The 20858-nt window shown below is 48.6% G+C and overlaps 1 protein-coding gene across 1 annotated transcript in view; it reads left to right on the forward strand.

Annotated features, from left to right (window-relative positions):
* The first annotated feature begins 6095 nt into the window (after nucleotides 1-6095).
* LOC149346643 (uncharacterized) overlaps nucleotides 6096-20858 on the forward strand; it is a 35868-nt gene continuing 21105 nt past the window's right edge. The window contains exon 1 of the mRNA XM_089585430.1: nucleotides 6096-6305. Coding sequence (XP_089441556.1) covers nucleotides 6221-6305 — 85 coding nt within the window. The 5' untranslated portion in view covers nucleotides 6096-6220. The remainder of the gene's footprint in view (nucleotides 6306-20858) is intronic.

Raw genomic sequence — 20858 nt, forward strand, 5'->3', positions numbered from 1 at the left:
GGTAGTACTATGAATAGAACTTTCGATAGTAGTATCGATTTAGTACTATCGATACTACTATCGAAAGTGTTATCTATCGATAGAACTATCGATAGTCTTTTTTACCATCGATAGTTCGATAGTGAGTCAACTATCAATAGTATCGATAGTACTATCGATAGTTTTGCATCACTAGCTTCAAGCCAACCGAAATAAGTTGAAAAGCAATCCAAGCAGCATCACAGAGGGGAAAAAAATGAAAGTTGGTCTTGAGAAAAGGAGATCGCGCAGTAACAGCGTCGCTTCTCGGTGAGTGACTTTAGGGCACAGATGAAGAAGAGAGTGAAAGAAGACAGAGATGCTCTAATGGAGGACCCCGGGATAGTAGGGAAGATACTATATTGAAACCGATTAGGCGGTCGTAGCGGCGGTTGGAGCTCTCAGTCCGGAACCCCATTGGCGTAGGCTGCTGTCCGGGCTCTTTCGATGAGTTCCTTTTGACTCTTTTCGTACGAGCTGGTCAGAGCTGCCTCCCACCCCTCCTGCGTTGGCTGGTTATTGACAGTGATCGCCTGATTTCGTTGGCAGGCCCGTACCGTATGGTAAAGATCCGCCTTCTCCCCGCAGAATTTGCATTGCGAGTCAAATGACTCCGGGTCTATGGCATGCAGTCTTCGTGTGTTGTTGTAAGTGTTGGTCTACAGCTTGCGGAGGTGTAGCTCCTGCCCTGCGGAATAATTTCGACCACCTGGGCATCTTTAACGTGCGCTGATATCCCACACCACACGGGCGTCTTATGCGTTTCACCTCCGTCAAAACACGGCCACCGCGGCTGGATTTCATCAATACAACACAACAGTGTTTCATAGGGAGAGCTCTACTTCTCGGAGTACAACTGATTTCTATGTAGATGAGTTTATGGGTTTGTGAGTGTTCAATGTCCCAAAGGGCGCCTCAGGCTATGAGGGACGCCGTAGTGATGGGCTCTGGAAACTTCCGCAATCTGGGGTTCTTCAAATGTGCACTGACATCACACAGTACACGGGACTTAATAATTTCGCCTCCATCGAAATCCTGTATTTGTAAATAATATATATTGCCGCACTACTCCTATCCTTTCTTACTATCACTTCCTTCTTTCTTTCCTCTCCCTGTCCTTTTACTCCCGGTCATTTTACTTAAAACTAATGCTTTTTACCCGGCGCGGTCCTTTTCTGCTATGGTGAGCTTCACAACTGTGTACAGCCAAGGGCGGAATAGACAAGACGACGCTACGAATTTTAGGCGGAAGTAACATCACCGATCACTCCATCGTATGGTTCCCGGCACACATGGGCAGCTTAGGGGGTGGCCTGCGGAATCTCAACGAGATCGCACACGAGGCGGCGCGAGGGCTCATCGGCCGCGTCCCTCCGGTTCCCCCCTCTATCGAGTACAGGGATCAATTATTCACCTACAACGAGCTCACTAAGCACTTTTATCTAGGCAGACGAGCGTTTCCCATCCCGGATAAGAAATTAACCCGCAGCCAGTCGGTCATGTTACGCTTACTCCAAACGAACTCATACCCCAACCCCTGGCGCATGAAGCACATCGACCCAGACTACGACGGACAACATGTGTGCGACCAGTGCAGTGAACGTGTAGACTTGACCCATATGCTGTGCGGTTGTGCATCAAGTGACGCCTACGCCCAGAACAAGGAGCATTGGGACAAAGTACTAAAGAGTGCTTCACTTCACGACCAGCTTCGGGCTGTCCAGGAGGCCCGCGCGGCGGCGGAGAGCTTCGGGCTCTCTGTGCCTACGTGGGAGCTGCCCTCTACACCCGGCGCCTAGCCGAGTGTCCTTCAGGACCCCTACTACGGGAAATAAAGTTTTACCACCACCACCACCACCCGGCGCGGTGGCTCAGTGGTTAAGGCGCTCGTCTGCATGCTCGTCTGCACCGTGCATGCACCGTTTCACTTAGATCATATTTAGTCGTGGAAACCAGAGCTTACCCCAGTTAAGCAGGCGCTCAACTTCGGAAGCTGGTCACCCGTGAGAATAATTCGTGCTCGTCCGGCGAGCGTAGTGTGCAGGAAGTCGGGACAGCCAAGGCGCTTCCGCGGACCTGTGTACTCGGTACGGTTAACAGGACGAAATGCGCCGTGAATGAGGTAAAAAATACGGACACCACGCGGAAGCAACTCCGATTTCCACGCATTCAATCCCACCACAGCCCAAGTTGCGAAAAAAACTGATCGCCCCGTTCTGAGTACTTATTCATGCCGCACTCGTTCGCGACCTGGTAGGCGAACTTGCAACCTTCGACGCAGTGATAGTAGTAAAGCCATGAAATGCCCATGCGAGTTACAAAATGTACAGTCTTTGCAAAAAGTAACCAGGCTGCAGGGTTCGCTTCTCACTCGTACAGTGGAGCCCTAACGGCTTCCCTAAACATGAAAATAACTTTAAAGGTGAGGGTACGGGTTCTCCTTTGCTCAAAGTTTGGGGCATGACATCAGTGCTCCATTTTGAAGCTCAGAAGCAAATCAAGCAGGTCGGTTGCTTTTGGCAAAGGCGACATATGTCCGGAGATGAAAGGTAAATCCAATGAAGCAGGAATGCAGAGATGACATTTCCGCAGACCCGGCTTCTCTAGTCCGAGGAGCATCTAATCAAGACTGGTTTGGTTTTATATAGTTAGGCGTACCAAAGCGACTTAGGTTATGAGTAGAGGCCGGATTTTTAGGCACTAAAAAGCATGTTTTAGGCGCCATAAATAGGCGGCTAAAATTGCATTTTAGGCACCTAACGGAGAAAAATAGGCACTATAAACTTTATCAGAAGTGCACACAGTTCCGAACTTCAGCGCGCAAAATCTGCCGTAAAATAAAACAAAAACACAGCAGGAATGATTTGGGACCTTAAGCAAGGTGCGAACATTAGAAGCCGTTTTTTTTTAAGGCTGTCGCGCAACTTTTCGTACAATACACATGCTTCAGCAGAGCAAAAGGGACGGTTACCAATCCTTTTAAAACACTTTGGTATACCTCGAAACAAACAATTCACTTGTCGTGTACAAAAGTAGAAACAATGAACACCTTAACAGGAGGCCATGTATTTATAAATTGATAGAAACATCGTCAATTCAAAACATCTGACAAATGAGTTCAGTCTTCGCTCAGAAAGAGAGAGAGAGAGAGACTCTTTAATGAAGAGCAGAGAATTTAGCCGGCACACAGGAATTGCACTTATTCATTGCAGGCATACGCGATGCTTCAACATTAATAAATATGTTGTCATTTGTGTAAACAGTGTTTTATAGTTTGTGGCTTCACGTGTCTGGAGACACGCGACTATCAAATGGTGCTTGCCATTAGAAGGGTCTGGAAACCATAAATACGAGATGCTAGAAAATGTTACACACAGGGTTGCTCGATGCGGAATATGCCGAAAAGAATCATAGTTTTGCACGGGCCTATGTACATCCTCGAGGATCCATGGTAAAATAAACATCATCCATCTAGAAATCACTGTTGAAGCAATGGAAGCAGTCATTGAATCATTTACTCTATGATTCGAGTGCACGAATGCGTTTTCGTATGCATGCACGACTGCCAGCTGTCTAGTGGGGCCTGCTCCAACAAGATTATCGCCAAATGCCATTTGATGAAGATGGCATGCGGCGGGGGCACAAGGAACGAAAATAAGGCAGGTTACCCAGGTGGAAATTTTCCAGCAGGTTTATGGAACATTATACAGTTGATTTCAATTGGAATCAACTGGGGATTATTTGAACAAACCTATAACTTACTCTGTATACTTTCCGAAATGTGGTGCCATCTGGTCAACTACCACTTTAACAGCCAAAGTCATCAACAAGCTGCTACGATAAAATGGCCGAAAATAGGAAAAAGGTTGCTTCGATATTTTCGGCTGACGTGGTTGGTATTGTGTACGCAGCCGGCGTAGGTGCAGTGTTCACCACAGCCAACTGACGAGGTACTCTAATGTTGCCACGTGCGTGTTCTACTCAAAACCGAAATGGGTTCGAAAGCAAACAGAATCTGAAAGCAAAGCAACAGCGTATTTAAGGCCCCTTTTCTGTAAAATAGGGCATTTTTAGGCACCGACGTCGGAAATAGGCATTTATAGGCACTGACATCCAAAATAGGCATTTATAGGCACTATAAAAACAGTATTAAACATATTGTCAACACCTAATTCGTGCTCATATGTAAAAATGGTGCGCCTACGAAGCGTTGAAAAAAATAGGCATTTGCCTAAAATCCGGTCTCTAGTTATGAGGGACGCTATAGTGAAGGGCTCCAGATAACTTCGAGCACCTGTGGTTCTCCAACGTGCTCTCACATTGCACAGTACCACGGGCCTCTAGCATTTCGCCATGGCGCTCGACTGCTGAGACCCGAAAGACGCGGGTTCGATCTCGGCCGCGGCGGTCGAATTTCGACGGAAGCGAAATTGTAGAGGCCCGTGTACTGTGCGATGTCAGTGCACGTTAAAGAGCCCCACGGGGTCGAAATTATTCCGGAGGCCTCCAATTCGGCATCCCTCATAGCCTGAGTCGCTTTGGGATGTTAAAACCCCTATAAATTCACAATCCATCCACAGGGTCTGTCCTGAGAGTAATGAGACAAGTCGCGGCGTGACGCGCGCATGCACTAGATTGGGAAAGCGGTATTGGGGGAAGAAGGGGGAGCCTTCAGCTTCACAACGCGGCGCGCTTAGTTGGCTGCGAGCAGGCGAAGCGAGTGGACGTCTTTGAGCATGCGCCCATGTTTCGACACTGCGTCGAGGAAACCATGGAGCAAACGATGGAACAGCGCTACGCGCTGAAGCTTTGCAATAAACTGAGTAAGCCACCTAGTGATTCATTCGACGTGATCAAGACAGCATGTGGGAACGATGCGATGTTCAGGCCGCGTGTTCTAATGACACAAGGCGTTTACAAACGGTCGTGAAGACGTTCACGACGAGCAACGGTCCGGGCGCCCGTCGATGACGGTTACGGACGGTAATGTTGACTGTGTAGTCCCGAACGCCTTCACGGCCATTTGTAAATGCTTTGTGCCATTGGAACCCTTGCGATTTGGACATTTCATCATTACCACAAGCTTTCAAAGGTCTCGGTGGGTGATTTACTCAGTTTATAGCAATGTTTCACCACGTAGCGCTGTTCCATCGTTCACTCCATGGTTTCCTGACGCAGCGACGAAACAGGTGTACACGTTCGAACACGTCCACTCGCTTGTCGTGCTCGAAGCCAAATGAGTTTTTTGCAATGCGAAGCTGAAGTTTCCTTCTCCTTACCACAAAAGCGGTTTTCCGGTCTAGCGCATGCACGCGCCACGTCGAGACTTGTCTCATTAATTTCAGGACAGACCCTGTAAATGCGACCCCTGCGGGCGGCCCGAACCCGTGTCTTTCGGGTCAGCAGCCGAGCGCCATAACCGCTGAGCCACCGCGGCGGCGCAGCTAAGCTACAGGCGAACGGTATACAGTGGATGCCCATGGCCGCAGACAGTAAAAAGCGAGGCAGCATGGAGTCGAACGCGATCTCCCTGTAAGTCGTTCGAACGGAAGCCTGCGTTTCCTCTTCGGTTGTTAGACCACTGCTTAAAAACGTGTTAGACCACGGACGGCACTAAACTGCACGTCTGTGAAACAAGGAGAAAGAAAAAAGAAGTAACGCTTGCTGTAACGTTGAACACGCGGTCAAGAGCAAATAGCTAAAGGCGAGTCCACCGATAAGACAGGCACACGACATTCGTATTGCGCCTCCAACTTCCGGTGTTTCGATAGGACCGAAACCAGCATCGTCTCAAGGACGCGAGCAGGCATCTGCCGGGATCCGATGTTTTTTTCTTCTCACGTATTGCCCTTGCTCTTGCAGTTGGCATCGGCGGTCGCCGGGAGGTCAGCGTCCGCTCCGCGTAACCGGCATGAGCGGTCCCTTCCGCAAGGGCCCGCGGGATAGCCCCGTGGAAGGTTCCACTAGAAGTCGGCATTGATCTTGACCGATATGGCGCGGTCGGCAGACGCGATCGTCAACTCACTCGCGCGCTCTCTCTCTCTCCTGCAGGGGATGGAGAGAGGGCTGTCTGTCCGGATGTTGTTCTGCCGGTGTCACCCCTGCCTGTAGCATACTCGCCGCAAAAACAAACCGGCGTCCTTCCCGGTTCGAGCGCTCAGTCTTGTCCTGGACTATACCCCGGCCAGTGACGGCGACCGTCATGCGACGCTGCATCCACTTCCTGGCTCTCCTGCTACTGGCTGCGGCCGTAGCCGTGGACCAGGAGTCCTCGACTCAACAAACGGGTGAGTATACTCGCTTATTCTACGGCGATGTTGAGCAGTAAAGTCTGCGTAAGCTCCGCGTGGTCATACCCAGCGATTATAGACAGAAGCACTTTTCAACGGGAAAGAACTTATGAACGGAATTTTTTCCATATATATAGAAATATTTCGCCATAAAAATCAATATATCCGCAGAGCTCCCGTCTACAGGCTTGCATTTTTTTCCTATTAGCGTTGTTGCTACTGTCAATAGCGTTCCCCATTGGTTTCCTATGGCGGTCTTAACGGCTCGATGAGAACGATGGAAAAACTTGAGAAAAAAAGAAAGCAGATTTCACTATGCATCCGAAGAGTGGATCACTACCTTCAATATTTCCATAACAGTACCTTACACTATTTCGATGTACACATTTTTTGTCGAAGAATGTTGGGCACGGTGGGCCGGTTGTCGAGAGCATCACTCATTGTACTATGGGTACATTGTACACCTTAGTGCGAAGGCTCCATAGACAAAAGAAAGCATGTCTCCTAACCAATTACGATATCGCGTCATGCCCTTAATGCGCAGCTTAAGTGTCCCCTACAATATTAATCTTGTAATCTAATGAATAAATAAATTGTTGTCTTCTATTCGACGCACCATAGTTGCCTTCCGGCAACGGCCGGTAGCGGCGATACCCGCATTTCATTTCTTTTTACATATTCCTAGTTATAAAAGGTCTATTTGCATTGAAATAAGGCTGTGACCACGTTAAAGAAACCCAGGTGGTCGAAATTTCCGGAGCCCTCCACTACGGCGTCCCTCAGCCTTAGTCGCTTTGGGACGTTAAACCCCATAAAAACCAAACCAAACCAAACAACACCGAACTACGAAATCGGCGCGTCATCACTGTGTAGGCAGGTTTCAGAAAAGATAGTCGATTGAGGACGCCTAGTGTTGACGAGGCATCCATGTCTCTGAGTACGTAGACATGTCAGCTCGCGTCGATTACGAATCCATGTGGCGTACATCATCCCACATTAAAAGTTTGGAATCGATGTCCAGCTTGTTGATGAGGCGCGATATGAAAAGTTGCAACAGCAGTAGAAGGGACACAGACGGATTTGTGTCACACCTCGCAGAAGCAAGCCTATGCATGCAATTGGGGCTGGCGCTTAGGATCGACTCAAGGCACGAAGGGGTAATTGCAGGTAGTGCATGCATGCATAGAGGACAAATTCACTGCTGTGATTCTCAATAGAAAAAAATGATGAATTGCAGCGTGAAGTGCGATAGTTGGCTGATAAGCTTTTCAGGCATCAAGGTTTCCTTTAAGAAACGCCAAGGCAATAAATGGAGACTGGGAACAAATTTAAGTTGACCTGTAGCTATAGCTCACGGCGTTTTAATGAGAAATGCCCGATTTTCACTGCAAATAGAACTTTTATAACCAGGAAAATGTAAAAAAAAATGAAATGTGGGTATCGCCACTACCCGCCGTTTCCAGTAGGTAACTGTGGTGCATCGAATACAAGACAGCAAAAATTATTTATTTATTAAATTACAAGATTAAAATTGCAGGGGATATTTAAGCTGCGTATTAAGGGCATGACGCGGTATCTTGATTGGTTAATTAATGCTCGCATATGCGGAATTAGTCTTCCTCGACTTTATACTTATAGATCCCTTGGAATCATCAAACAACTCCCTTCACAATGGTACAGCGGTTAATCGATGCGCCAATGCCCTGCGAAGAAAGGTGCTGCCACTTTTGGGGCTTGTGCGACCCAAGTTACACTTCCCGAGCGACTAATAGTTAATTTAACTGCCAACTGTCACTGTGGCCACATTGCTCGCAATTCATTGGGCAGGTTGTGATGACGTCACATGGCCATGTGACATAGGTGGCACGACACCGGATTTTTTGCAGAACGTGAGCCCTAACGCTATATGCCGCTAAAAGACACCTGCACTCTGATAATATGAGGTAGTAGTCAACAAAGTGGGGCACAAAGCGGAATACAAAGTAGCAATTAGATTATTAATGCGTTAGCATTACAACGCTTTCGCGGGCGAAAACCTTGCGGATGCCATCTGTCGGTGACTTTGAGAAAGCAGAGAGGGAACTTACCATACTTATGGCCTCGAGCAAGGCAGCCTTCCAAGCCGCGTGTTATACTGCCAGGTTATCGCGTTCTGCTTTGGATATCGTTATCTTCATCGACATTCACCGGTTCCAAACGCATGCATCAAACCGCACGGCACGACGGGAGATTTGCACCAAAAGTAGCCATCTGACGAACATGAAGCGAGTCAAACGAATTGGTGGGAGATTGGAACCACCGTAGCAGGACAACACGTAACTGAAAATGGCACTGATATACGCGAATTCAGCTCTTTACAAAGCGCTCAAGAAAGGGGAACACATTCCCTACTCATCAATCGCAATGACCACTTATTAATTGCTTTTTAGCAGGAAAACGCCATTTCGATGGGTAAACGAAGAGCAAGATCTAGCTATGCTTGTGGGTTTGTACCAAGCGAAATAAATCAATAAAATAACTCAGATAAATACCCGTGACTGGGATTCGAACCCGCGGCGGAGCGAGTAGATCAACTTCGCTGGCCACTGCGTGAGAGCACCAGGCTACCGCCGCAGTTTCTTTTTTCTTTATTGCGTGGAAATCAATCCCACTGAGCTACCAAATTGTTTACGTACACACATACTATTCCGCGATGCAGACTCCATTCTCATGTCTTCATACACTGCACTCCACCTGCACATCAAAATTGCGGCAGACTTACACATGCGTCAAGAAGCGGCAACCATTCAGGCCACCGGTCCTGCGCAGCATATACCCCACGCACTGTTCACTGAACATAGATGAACGAGGTTGTTCTTCTTGTCGATCCATCATGCAGCTTTTCCACAGGCTAAAAAGTCCAATCAGCGTTAACAGATCGCAAGGAATCCCGGAGTCTTAGGTGAGATCTCAATGTCCTTTTTGGTCGTCCGCTGAAGTATTTCCCAGAAAAACGCAACATCGCGGCGCCACACAAAGCAATGATCGATCTTCTCCGGCTAGCCGCATAGGCGACAGTTCACTGACCATGCCACAAAAGTCCTCCAGGAGAGAAGTCAGGCCTTGACGGGTAGAGTCGAAGTGTGGAGTATATAAAAAAAGTTTTGCAGTTGATTGAATGTCCATTTGCTGAATTTGCTTCAATAAACTAGGATTCATAACACCAAGGCAAGACTACCGATACACGGTAACGGGGAATAGTGATTCTACGAGTACTTTTTGTCATCTGCCTTCTTGACAAGTCGAATAAATATTGCGAGGGTGGCTATCGCCGCAGCCGAACACGCCTCATATTAAACTGAACGCTCTCGCGCTTTGCACTGCACATCGTCGTTTTCATCAACTATAACTGATCCACCGAGGTGGCTCAGTGATTAAGGAGGTATGGCAAGGTAAACGGCGCATGTTAGTTTTAACGCTATATTTCATAAACGGTTACAGATATTCTCATCACGTTTCACGTGCTTACAGAAGATGCCCCTGGGCACACTATGACACATTTTGTTTTTGTGTAGATGGCGTACCTTTCATGTGGCGTACTCCCAAATTTTCAGGTGTGTTTAAATATTCAGTGTACCTTTTCTCTGCAACCACACAGAGTAATATGATGATATTAGGCAATGCTATTCTAAATTCCCACAGGTTATATCTGAACTAAAGAGATGTCATATCCTCTTCGGTGTTTGTGCGAAAAAAAAATAATATTACTGCATGCACAGTGCCACAGGGGGGGGTGGGGGTTGTCTTGAATCGTAATTTTTTTTCAGCATTATCATTTACATAATCAGTAATTTCGTTAGTTCAGATTATTTAGGACTGGTTGTAGTATATGTGTGCAAAGTTTTACTGGAATCGGATTAGTACTTTCTTAGAAAAGGTACATTGAATTTGAAGAATTTATAAAAAAAATGCAATTTGAGAAAAATGAAGTTTCATGTTAGCATACTGCTTATGGATGCTCAAAACGCCCCAGCAGAATATATTTCACTGCTGTCTTTCTTGCTGGTGTCTCCAAAACCCTTCTTAATGTTCCTTTTCACCTGTCGTTTTTCCTTGCTTTCGGCAGAGCCATAGAATTCTGCCCTGTCAACACGCTCCTTGTCTATCCTGTTGAGGGCAACATTGCAAAACACACCTGGAAAAATTCCAAGGGCCTCCAGAACAGCTTTACGTGCAGAATTGCCGTCATTGTAGTTGGCCACAGCATCTGCAGTTCCTGTCTTCCATGTGTCAGCACTGACAAATGTCGTCTTAGGGCAGCTGCACCAGATGAGTTGGTTGAGTGACTCATTAGTGTTGTGGTTGCCCATGAAGACATTTGCTGAGAAGACCTGTATCTGACAAAGCCTTGAACACCGACTTGATGACGTCCATCACAGCCTCAGGAATGTAGTTTTTGAGGGAGTAGGTCTCAAGGGTTCCCTCAACAAGGCTTCGGTTATGCCATTGGTTATACCCACACCATGAAGATGGCCCCTTTGGGCAGAGTCCGTGGTTGGGCTTGGTATCTGTTCTCTTTCTGCTCCATTTGCTGGATGATCGGACCATCTTCTGAGCAAGTAATAGGTTTGAAACAAGAAAAAGAGGCGACGACGAACGTAACAGTGGGAACGAAAACAAAGACGCATGCAGAGACGACACTCGCTACAAGAGCACCACTAGCGGCCTATCTGCTAATAATTAAATATTGTCAACAGCATATGATCGTTTAGTATTTACCGTTTACTTGCCACACGAACACACAATCGAAAAAAAAAAGCCCGATAATGAAGAAAACCGCGAAATACACTGATAAACAAACCGGCCTCCGACGACCGCCCGCCATTTTTAAACGCCAGGGCGCGCGGCACAATTCAGCGCGACATTTAATTAAACGGCTTTGAGCGGGCGCTCGACGTCGCGGACGAGAACCGGCGTATTCAACATGGTATGGCCGATGGCCGTGCTGGCTAGCTCTAACCCCAGAACGCAAGTTTTGGCGGTGGAGTGGGCTGACAAAGTCGTCGAGGGCTATGTACTCTCGACCACTTAACGCGACCTCTTGCCAAGCTCTTCCCGGCGAATAAAATGTTTTACAATCAATCGACGTCGCGCTTCCGCAGGTCTGTTCCTTATAGTGCGCTCGATTTTTCTGAGCCAAAATTAAAAATTCGATTTTTTTGGTGGTTTTACCCTACCATATCCCCTTAAGGCGCTTGTCTACCGAGCCGGAGAACCCGGATCCGAACCCGACCCCGGCGGCCGCGTTTATATGGAACGCAAGAGGCGTGCTGTGTATAGTGAACTAGAATACTCTCTAGTGGCGCGAGCGGCGAGGCGCAGGCAAGCCATTTTCCAACAGACGCCACCAGATGGCACCACCGCAACTTTTCCTAGGCACGGGAATTCGCGGAGTGTTGAAAAGTTCGTCTGTTATCTTGCGTTTTTCAGCTCATTTACTAATTATAATCGCTCATTTATTCTTTCTTGCTGTTCTCCACCTGTTAGTTACAATGACTAGCCTCCTTAAGGATTAAAACGCGTGTGCGAAAACCACGTAATTAAGCGAGGATACAACGTTCCTACTGTCGCGTCGTTGACTAAACTCCAACTTCCAGAGTGATTTTCTGGCGCGAAACGCCATCGCGGAATACCAAGCGGTCAGCATCACATGCGGAGCAGATTATTTGCGCGACCATTACTGTGGTTTGAAGATCAAAACCCGAAAGCAATGCCATTTAGAGTGTGTACCCACCGTCATTTATTCCTTACCCCCATTCAGAAGTAAAACGTTTAAGCTAAATTTGATGCTGCATTTTGAGCTCATATATGGTTTAGAGAAGTCAACGCGCTTGTAAATATGATCTATTTACCGCTATGATGTGAGTTTTGGTGGTGTTGTTGATTTAGTAATAATTATTAAATTGATGTATGTACACATGAACACCATATGAAGCTTTTATTTGCAACTGACTTCAATGCAGAAATGATAACAAAAAAATCTTGTTTGCGAAAATCCACAACTTCCCTGCCATTGACTTGTTCAGCACCTATTCAATTTAAGGTGCTTTGACGCGCGGTATGTGAGGTAGCGAAAAACGGGACAAGGTACCGAGAAAGACGCACACAACACAGGCGCTAAGTCAACGCGGCGCTTTGACACGGTATGTGAGTTAGCGCAAAACGGGACAAGGACGCACACAACATAGACGCCTGCTGTCGCTGGCTCCGTTAATGCTCTTCGTGAAGAGATGCAGACGAGTTGTGAGGTAAAATGCAGTTATTTCTGCAGCTATGGTTTGAGCGTGCTCAGGGCATCCAAGCAACGAACTTTCGTGCGACGTAACCAGCAATTTAAAAGGTTAGCCTGCTGTCGCTTGATGCCACAACAACGGAAGAATGGTCAGGCACAGCTTTTGTGAGCAGTGCGTCGGCTGCGTTCAAGTTTCCGGCATCGAGAAATATGTCAATCAGTTTCTCCCTCCCAGAGCAAGTGTCCTGCTCACCAGCATCTGCATTCAAGAGTGAACTTAGAACAGCGGGCTCGCAGTTTCCTCTTGACACAGAGTGCGCAAGAGCAATGAATTGCTGAAGTGTAGGATGAGTACTGCATCCCGATGACTGCCTGACGATGCCAAAAAGAGGTTCCACGGGGTCTTGGCTCACCCTGCTTGTCCTTACTTCAACAGCGACAAGGTACTGCATAGTGTTACACGCAGTCTGCGGACTGACTTAGAAAGCCTCGCTGCCCATTTGTGTGGCGTTCCCACTCTGACAGAAACGACAGAAAAGAATTCAACTTCTCGGCTCATGCAGAGGAGGCAATGCTTCAGCTGGAAAGCGTGATGTCATGACTTGAATAACACCATGAATGAATGGTCCTGCAACAGCAGTCTTACAATGAGATGCATGTACAGCTAAGAACCATTCAAAGTGTTACGTTAATACCAGATTTAGCTAAACAACAAAGTGGCAGTGTTTTAATCATGGTTCAACCGAGATAGATGAGCGATAGCTCGGTTTTGCGTGGTTTTCATTTGTTTTTGGATTCTACTCGTTCAGACCTTTTAAACGATATGAGTTGCTGCTGTATCGCGAATTTGTTTTAGTCATAATTATCTAACGGAACTTAATTAGGACCTGCAATTAGCGCACTTCAATCGTACTCGAAATAAGCTATACATCGATATATGTCTTGAAACTGCAGCATGAAGTTCAATATCGAATCACAAGTAACTTTTTATTGGCAGCTGATTAAGAATTAAATTTACCCAATGCAATGATACTCAACCGAAGCTATCCGACATATATTGGTGCGGCAAACAACGATGCTTTTGGCGCGCCAGGATAGCCGGTGCGGCAACCTGGCGCAAAACAGTGGGAATCAGTTCTTCTTATCGCCAGAGCTTCGTCAAATTTCCTGTCATTGGTGCAACAAAGTTCCTGCTCACTGCTATCACTACTTAGCAGCAAGATACGAACGCTGAAGTGAAATTATCTGCGTAACAGCGCGCGCGCAAAGCGAGCTAAACCACACACCGCATTGCCATGTCCTGCCAACGCGCGCGCCGGAGGCCAGGAAAAGGCGCAGCAGCGCCCCTGCCGGCCGTCAGTGTCAATTCGCTTCAACCGAGCTGGCCCCAGCAGCCGCCGGTCGCGCCACTACACTGCTGTGCGATGTCAGTGCACGTTAAAGATCACCAGGTGGTCGAAATTATTCCGGAGACCTCCATTACGGCACCTCTTTCTATTCTTGCACTCCCACCTTCCACTGTTCCCTTACGGCGCGGTTCAGGTGTCCACCGAGATATGTGAGACAGATACTGCGTCATTTCCTTTCCTCAAAAACCAATTATTATTATCAACTATGACCGCTATCAAACTAATATTCGCGCTTTGATCTATCTGGCGGTAGCCACAGAGAGATGTGCGCTGCATGCGTTGGAGAAGACAGCGTTGGGTATAGAAACACGGCAATAGGGCAATACGCGTTGGCATTGGCAACACTGTTGCTGAAACGCGGCACTGGAGCATAGGCCACCAGCATATGATGATGATGATGATTTCCTCAGGCTTAATGGCATAAATTAAGTAAATTGGCACTGACGATGAAAAGTAGAAGAGGGCGCTCGGCTACTGAGCCGGAGGTCCCGGGTTCGAACCCGACCGCAGCGGGAGCGTTTCGATGTAGGCGACGCCCATGCGCTGTGCGATGTCAGTGCACAAAGATCCCCGGGTGGTCGAAATTATTCCGGAGGTCCAGCAGGCCCGCGAGGCGACGGCGAGGCAGCGCCTCGACGTCCCTACGTGGGAGACCTAAGGCCCCGTCGGCGAAAGCTCTGCAGGACTATGAATAAAGTTGTTACCAACCAACCTCCACTACGGCACGTCTTTCTTCCTTTCTTATTTCACTTCCTCCTCTCTCCTTTCTCTTGCGGTGCGGTTCGGGTGTCCACCGAGATATGCGAGGCGGTTACTTCGCCACTTCCTTTCCTCAAAAACCAATTATTATAGAAGTCTGGCTCCGTGGGTCAGTGGACACATCAATCGAGCTTTCAGGCACGTGGCGGTGGTGTCCACGTGCAATGTTGTGGTTGTTAGTGGCTACTTATTAAGAAAAAATAAAAAATAAATATGGAAGGAACAGATGTTGCTAGCCGCGGCATCTGCCATCGAAACCTGAAGTCCCTGAGCTGCGGCTAGCGGGAATAAAAGGACAGGGAGAGGGATACAAAAGGGGGGGGGGGGGAGCGATAGATAGGATAGGGGTAGGCCGGCAAAATACACTATGTACAAATACAGGATATTGACTAAAACTGTACTTTCGTACAATATTTCGCACTTAGCAAGGTTATGAACCAACAGTATTTTTAATTTGCATAGAAAAAGCAAATTATGGACACAAGTTCGAAGCCTTCCCAGTGTTTTTAAGTGCGTCATACAGGGTGACATAAAGTGGCCGCAGTGGGGGCCAGTCGACAGGCTTTTACATTATGCTCATCTTGGATGATAACGTTGTTCGCTTGATCAGCGCGCCACTTGCATACATTATGATATAGGGCGTTTCATTATCGAATAAAAGTCTATGCAATCTAAGCGTCATGTAGGTGCTCGGTCAGTGATGTGATAGGGCGGTCGCAGAAGAGTGGATGAGTTTCCGGGACAACCTTCTGCGGCGGCAGGGAAAGCTATAAGCGCGAGGCCACGGTTTCACAAGCTTACTGCTCATTTCGCTCTCACCAGCTAACTTCACACGGAAGCTTACGGCTCGTGCTCATATACAGACTGTTGCAACGCTAAATGTGCACAATGGAAAAGCTGCTTGTCATGGCGGGTGGCATATGCTGTAGATCACGCTTATCTGTAATTCTTATAAAATCAGGAAAGTACATCTAGACATATAGAGAGAAACAACTTTGCTGCAATAAAAAAAACTTGGTTTTTGAGGAAAGTAAATGGCGCAGTATCTGTCTCACACATATCGATGGACACCTGAGAGAGAGAGAAAAAACTTTATTGTACAAGGAATTCGGGGCACGCCCCAACCGCGCCGTAAGTGGCGGTGGCCGCCGCCCGTGCGCGCCCGACTTGTCGTGAAAGCCGAGCAGGGTCGCCTCCCAGTCCTCCCGGGTTTGGTGGATGGGAGGAATAGCCGGGTTGGAGGGGCAGGCCCACACCATGTGGTAGGTGTCAGAAGACACTGCACTACAGTGTGGGCAGCTGCCGCTAAAGGAGGGGTCAAAATGTTTTAGTGCTGCCGGGCACAGAAATGTATTGTTGAGAAGGCGGAGAAGGAGCCGCTCATCCGTCTTCTTGAGATAGAGAGAGAAAAACTTAATTACGGCAAGTGTGTTAACCCCCCTTGGGTCCGAGGGCCACCGCACTGTCCCACTCTACGTCGGAACGCTCATGAGGTGTTTGTTCATGACGTCGGCACCCCGAAGCACCGCAGCAAGCTGCGATGGCGGGTCCAGAGACGAGAGCCCGACCTCCCAGTCCTCCCAACTTGATAACGCCTTCTTGAGGCCTTTACATGGGCTAGGATAAAGGTGATGACTATCTTGATAATAGGTTGTAATATTTTTGAATGTATAGACCGGATTGAAATCGTGTTCCTGATCGGGTGAGGAGGAGAAAAATTCGCTGTGGCTTAGCTTGGTTAAGCCCGGTAATTGCGAAAGCAATATCCGCACCTACGCCATGGTACAGCTGGTAGTGTAGGTGGTGGTGGTGCTTGTGGTTAGACTTGTGGTGATGCATCGGTTATACAATCCAATCCATTCCAATGCAATCCACTCCACTCCAATCCACTCCTATCCAATCCAATGTAATCTACTCTAATCTAATGTAATCTAATCCAGTCCAATCTAATCTAATGCAATCAAGGTCAAATGAAGGTCAATGGTGGTCACCGCCGCGGCACGATGGTGGTCACCCTGCAAAGTGCAAGTAGTATTGCTTTCGCAATAAAACAGCCCGGTGAGAGAGCGCGCTGGCGGCTGCGTCTGCTGCCTCGTTTCCTGCCAACCCCTGATGAGCAGGGGCCCATACAAGGTAACGGTGTGCGTGGTCCGTATCCCGTATGCAATTTTAATAAATTCGATAGGCTAGGAATGGAGTGCAGCCTTGTTCGACGTTCCGACAGGCCCCTCGCGAGTCGGTGATTATGTATTTTGAATCGGAATGTGAGGCCGCGAGGGCAATCGCGACCTCTTCTGCTTGGGTTGCACTGCGAGCTCTGGAGGTGCGGCCGTTAACTGTGTTGCTGTTGTGAACTACCGCGGCCGTGTACCATCCCCTGTGGTGAGGGCCGGAGCCGTCCACGTAGTATACAGCTGTTCCGTTGCCATAATGTCGGGCTAGGGCTTGCGCTCGTGCCAGGCGCCGACCATTATGGTCTTCATGTGACATGTTTGCTGGAAGAGGCCGCACGTGGAGGGCACGTCTCCACAGTTCTGGGATGTGAAACCTGTCTTCCATGGGAGTGGTGTGTTGGATATGGAGTCGAGCAAGAAGGCGGCGACCCGACTCCGTTAGCGACAAGCGCGTGTACTGGTTTGTAAGGTGCGAAAGTATTCACCACCCCAAGGGCCATAAGCCGGCTGTTTGAAGTAGTGATGGGGAGGTCAAGGGCACGTTTAACAATTTTGCAAAGGATGGCCTCAATGGCATCCTCCTCTTGTTTCCGTAGGTGGAGATAAGGAGCCGAATACAGAATTCGACTAGTTACGAAGGCGTTTGCCAGCCGCAAGGCATCCTTACTTCGTAGCCCCCCGCGTTTGCTAGAAACCCGGCGGACCATGCGGCCCACCTGGTCCCCCACCTTACGGAGTTTGGCCAATGTAGTGTCTGGCCGTCTGTGTTTGTGGATGTAGAGTCCGAGTACCCGTACCTCCTCACTTTCGCGTATGGGACCACTCCCAAGAGAAAGATATTTTAGTTGTGCAATTTTGTGAGGGGCGGAGGTGCACAAATTCCGATTTTTTGAGGGGAACATTGAAGACCGCAGCGGCAGGCGTAGCGGTCTACTATCGTCGCCGCTGTTTGCAGGCTGGTTTCAGTGTCCCCTGTGCTGCCCTGCGTGGCCCACAGAGTGATGTCATCGGCGTACAGGGCGTGCTGCACGCCGGCGACACCACTCAGCTCGGCCGGCAGGTGCATCATGGCCAGATTGAAGAGCAGCGGGGAAAGTACCGCGCCTTGGGGTGTTCCCCGCGTGCCGAGTAGGTAGGGACCCTATACTCTCTATCTTGGTTGCGGATGTAAGATTGACGATCCATTATAAATTGGCATATTTATCGAAATGTGTTGAGGCCACAGTCGGTCTGGCTTAGGTTACTGAGCATGATCTCGTGTGTTACATTGTCAAATGCCCCTTTAAGATCCAAGGCTAGTAGTACCCGGTCGTTATTGGGGCATTCGAGGGGGTCAAGGACTTCCCGATTGAGTTGCAGGACGACATCCTGTGGGGATCTGTGTGGGCGGAATCCGAACATGGTGCTCGCAAAGACATGTTTGGTTCAAAATATGCAGATAACCGATCCCGCACCATCGTCTCCATTAGTTTGACCACACAAGAGGTGAGAGAGATGGGGCGGAGGTTATCTGTGTCAACTGGTTTGCCTGCTTTAGGAATAAAAGTGACCAGAGCCGTTTTCCAGTCGATTGGCAGGGGGGTGCACCGCGCCAAATCGCATTGACGTATTTCAGGAGGGACTGGTATGCCAACTCGGGCACGTTCGTCAAAAGCTTGACGGTGACCTTATCCTTTCCTGGCGCAGTGCCCCGTTTCATTTTGGCTAGAGCCGCCCGCAGATCATGGAGCTGGAAATGTTGATCCAGCTCCGTGTTCTCTCTGCCTGCATAAGAGTACGCAGATCCACGGGGCTCTTGGGCTGTAGACAGATACTGGCCCCGAAGTTTCTGTGCCAGTTGAGTGGTGTTGCCAGGGAAAGCGTGCACGGCTCGCTGCAAATGTTTTTGTGTTTCGGTTCTTGTTTGGGTTGGGTCGATTAGGCCTCGAAAGAGACGCCACGTGTTTCGGCTGGACATTTGTCGCGCGGCCGTGTTGCATCTATCCACCCAGTTGGAGTCGGCGAGTTGGGCTGCATACTCTGCCGCTTTCTGGGTAAGCTCGGCAATTCGAGCTTTTGAGCTTTCCATTGTGTTTCTGGCGTCGCCAACGGTGGACGAGGCAGCGACGAGCTTCCCAGAGGTGTAGAAGGTGGTTATCCACGTCCGTGACCGCCTCTGAGAACTGTATGTGTGTTTCATGCGAGGAAAGGTGTGTCAGCAGCTGTTGGGAGCTCGGCTCCGACCCTCGTAGTGAAGCTTTTCGCTGCAAAAGCGACTGACGTATGTCACATCTGCGTCAAATTCCAGCGCGAATAAGAGAGCGGTTTAACCGAGAGAAACAATTAACGGTGCGCGTTTACTGTTGCAACCGGTCTACACAGAAGTGAACAAAAGGATACGATATTTCAGTTTTTCTTATCTAGCTTTTTTTACCGGACTAAAATTTGTGCAAATCCTTCATGGGAAGAATATATCAGACTTTTTACACAATGCAGGCCAATATTTATGATCAAATTACGGCGCAGTTTGCTCCCAGCGCAAATTTACTGAATCCACCGAGATATGCGAGATAATTACTGCTTCACTTCTTTTCCTCAAAACCAATTTTCAACTTTTAACTGATTTCTGCACTGCGTGACGGTATCGGCGATAATACGAGTTTTCATTGTAAAATGATGCGCCAATTTCCACAATGTCTTATCCTAGTAGCTTAATGCCGTCAGTACTTTGCATGGCCGCTTTTTGTATCGATCAGTGCTTGGTACCTTCGAGGCATGGAGTCCAGGAAGCTGTCAATGAACGACCACAGTTTGTTTGGTTTGGTTTATTGGGGTTTAACGTCCCAAAGCAACTCAGGCTATGGGGGGCTCCGTAGTGAAGGGCTCCGGAAATTTCCACCACCTGGGGTTCTTTAACGTGCACTGACATCGCACAGTACACGAGACGTGTTTTCCCATGGTGCACTCTTGCAACAGCTGGTCGGATTTCTCCTCAGCGCAGCTGACTTTTTGTTGCGAAACCAACACTCCGAAAGCCAAAGCGAGGCCCCGGGTGACCGCCGTCGCGCCGTAGCTACGCTGACCTTGTTTCAATTTGTCGAAATGGTCGTGACGTCACAGTGCGCGAATTTCAAACGGGGCCAATTGTACTTTGCCTAGTAACCATGCAACCAATTAAAGGGATCGTATAGTGATGCTCCAAGTAAGTGGGACTGAGTTTAGTTAACTGCTTAATTAACCAATTAGCCTAAGTAACCTTTTTAGTCAGACCAGATAAATAAAATTGGCGGGGGCTTAGCTTTGGTTAATCCTGGTAGATTGCGAAAGCAAAAGCACAGCGCCTCCAACTGAAGGAACGCAGTACGCCGCGTCTACAGGTCACGCGTGGCTACCGGCCGCCGCTGCGCGACGACTCAAAGCGTCTTCAGTAATTTTTTTGTTTTGTTTTTGATGTTGTTGCGACTGAGAGAAAGAAAACAATCTACAGCTGGTATGACGTCACAGCGGCAGTAGCGCCACAGGTGCGCAGCGCGGCAAACACACACCGTAACTGCAGCCGGGCTCTCCGAAGGAGCGAGTTGGTCGCCCATAATCTGCAGCTGGTATGACGTCACAGCGACAGTAGCGCCACAGATGCGCGACGCGGCGTAACTGCAGCCGGGCTATCTGAAGGAGCGTGTTGGTCGCCCATATTCACTCCGCTAAAGGTCAAACATAACTGCGGCCGGGTCACGCGAAGGCTTGAAAGTGCGAGTAGTATTGCTTTCGCAATAAAATAAAACCGAGTAGGAAATCGGTGGAGTTGGGGAATCGAACCAGGGTCTCCGGGGTGCGAGACGAGCACGCCATGCCAGCTCGATGGTTTGTTCACTCCCCTTTTCCTACAGGTGTACACCGGGGTATGCGAGACAGATACATTTTCTTTCCTCAAAAACCAATTTACCGATGAGCAAGGCGT

The sequence above is a fragment of the Amblyomma mixtum genome, chromosome 4 (genome assembly GCF_055824585.1).
Source record: "Amblyomma mixtum isolate Tamu chromosome 4, ASM5582458v1, whole genome shotgun sequence".
Classification (NCBI taxonomy): domain Eukaryota; kingdom Metazoa; phylum Arthropoda; class Arachnida; order Ixodida; family Ixodidae; genus Amblyomma; species Amblyomma mixtum.